We start from the raw sequence: 2,500 nt of genomic DNA on the forward strand, positions 1-2,500 counted from the left end.
AAGATGGGGATGTGAATGTTCCAGGTTACCTCATCCTTTTGAGATGTGATTGTTTGTCTCGATAAACGTGTCAAAGTAAAAAAGAAAACAGAGAGAGAGAAAAAAAGTCTGCCTGTCTCTCCCCCCCATCTCTCTCTTTCACTCTCTCTCTCCCTCTCTCTCTCTTATTATTATTAGTAATCCATTATTTTCATAATTTTCACAAGCGTACAAAAGGTACTCTCTCCCATTTTCCTTTTCATCATCAACCATCAATCAAACCCCTTTTAATCGCCCCCCCCCCCCTTCTATCTACTCTAATTTCCTTACCTGCATCTCCTTAAGAGTAGCAAGGAGCCAGCTGGAGTCGAAAGGTTTCCTGCCGTTCCACCTGGCTGCCCTCTGTAGCTCCTTCTCAGCCTCACTCCACCTGCCGGTCAGGACGAGCCACCTGGGGGACTCCGGGAGCAGGCTGGTGTGCCGGAGAGAGGGGGGAGGGGGGGGGGTATTGGGGTTATTATTATAAGTGTCGTTATTATCATATAAGTGTCGTTATTATCATTTAAGTGTCGTTATCATCATATAAGTGTCGTTATTATAATATAAGTGTCGTTATTATAATATGTGTCGTTATCCTATAAGTATCGTTATTATCATGTGTTATTATCATATGTGTCGTTATTATCATTTAAGTGTCGTTATTATAATATAAGTGTCGTTATTATCATACAAGTGTCGTTATTATCATATAAGTGTCGTTATCATGATTATCGTTATCATTATCATTTTTATAATTATCATTGCGATTATTATTATCATTATCATTTTTATAATTATCATTGCGATTATTATTATCATTATCATTATTATGATTATTATAGTCATTATTATTTTTAAAATTATCATTCCTAGCTCTGTTATCATCATTACCATCAATATCGTCATCACCATCATAATTATCATCAAAATGGTGATGATGACGGGTATTCTTGTATTCCTTATAGTCATTACATTTATCATTATCATCATCATCATTATCATCATTGTTACTATTATCATTATTAACAATATCCTTATTATTATCACTATTATCATTATTATTATTATTATCATCATCATTATCATTTCCATGACCATTATTATTTTCATGATCGTTGTTATTATCATTATTATAATCATAACAATTATCATTATCATCATTATCATTATCTTAATCCAATCAACATCATCATCATCGTAACTGCTACGACTAAAACTACTATTATTATCTTTATCATTATTATTATTGTTATTATTATCCTTATTATTATCATTACTATTACTATCATTATATAAGGATATAGTGACAGGGTAAAAGGAGAACACTGAACAGAATTGAACGTTATCTCGCTTTTGATATCACTAATCCGTTACATGTCATAAAAACATTATTAGGTGCTGATAACTGTTATTTTAAGACCTTCCCTGATATTTCAAAATAATTCCTTTTATTCGCGTCATTATATCAATCATTAATGTCGTGTTTATATTTTGTTATTTCCTTCACTTTTCCACCGTTTCTTGTTTTTTTTTTTACTATTAATACCTTCAGTTTACCCCAACATACTCTTTTAATTTCCTGGCGTTCTCTATTATATGCTACACACCCCTCCCCTCCCCCCAAACCCCCAACCCCTACCTCCGTACCCACACACCCTCTCCCGAACCTTGCCTCCCCGATAGCCCTCCCTCCCCCCCACCACCTGCTCCTCCCGCACCCAATACCCCTTAGATAAGACCCCCCTCCCCCCACGGCTACCCTCCCAGATACCCCCCCTCTTCCCCTTAGATAACCCCCTCCCCTCCCAGACGCACAATCACCCTCCCCCCACGGCTAGCCTCCCCGCTACCCCTCCCCACCTGCTCCTCCCACACCCAATACCCCTTAGATACCCCTCCCCCTCTCCCCCTACGGCTAGCCTCCCCGATACCCCTCCCCCTCCCCACCTCTTCTCCTCACCTGCTCCTCCCACACCCAATACCCCTTAGATACCCCCCTCCCCCTACGGCTAGCCTCACCAATACCCCCCACTCCCTCCCCCCACGGCTAGCCTCACATATACCCCCCCCTCTTTCCCCCACCTGCTTCTCCCACACCCAATACCCCTTAGATAACCTCCCCTCCCCTCCCAGACGCACGCCCCACGCCCGGCTGAAGACGACCTCCCCGTGGGCGCAGAATATCCCTTAGAGTGGCCTGGCCGCCCCCTCTTTCTTCGCCAAAGCCCATCCCTTTGAAGACGCCCATTGTGGCTTCAATCACGGGCGCCAAGCGGAGTTCCTCATCTAAGTTATTACTCCTTGTGGGTTGGCTGGCGTCTCCTTCTGTGAGGTATGTGCGCGAAGATGCTATTTTTCTGATGGCTTCGTTGAGCTTTTTGTGTCCTTTTGTGGCGTGATGTGATCATCTGCTAATCTTTTTTTCTTTTTTCTTTTTCCTTGTTCTTTAGTTTTTTTTTCTCTCTCTCTTGTCTTCTTCCTT

The 2,500-nt window shown here is 41.6% G+C and overlaps 1 protein-coding gene across 1 annotated transcript in view; it reads right to left on the reverse strand.

The window, feature by feature from the left end:
- LOC113800553 (solute carrier family 22 member 3-like) overlaps positions 1–2,500 on the reverse strand; it is a 48,125-nt gene that overhangs the window by 12,909 nt on the left and 32,716 nt on the right. Inside the window, exon 8 of the mRNA XM_070130050.1 lies at positions 310–451. Coding sequence (XP_069986151.1) covers positions 310–451 — 142 coding nt within the window. The remainder of the gene's footprint in view (positions 1–309; positions 452–2,500) is intronic.

Source organism: Penaeus vannamei, chromosome 14 (assembly GCF_042767895.1).
Source record: "Penaeus vannamei isolate JL-2024 chromosome 14, ASM4276789v1, whole genome shotgun sequence".
Taxonomy (NCBI): Eukaryota; Metazoa; Arthropoda; class Malacostraca; order Decapoda; family Penaeidae; genus Penaeus; species Penaeus vannamei.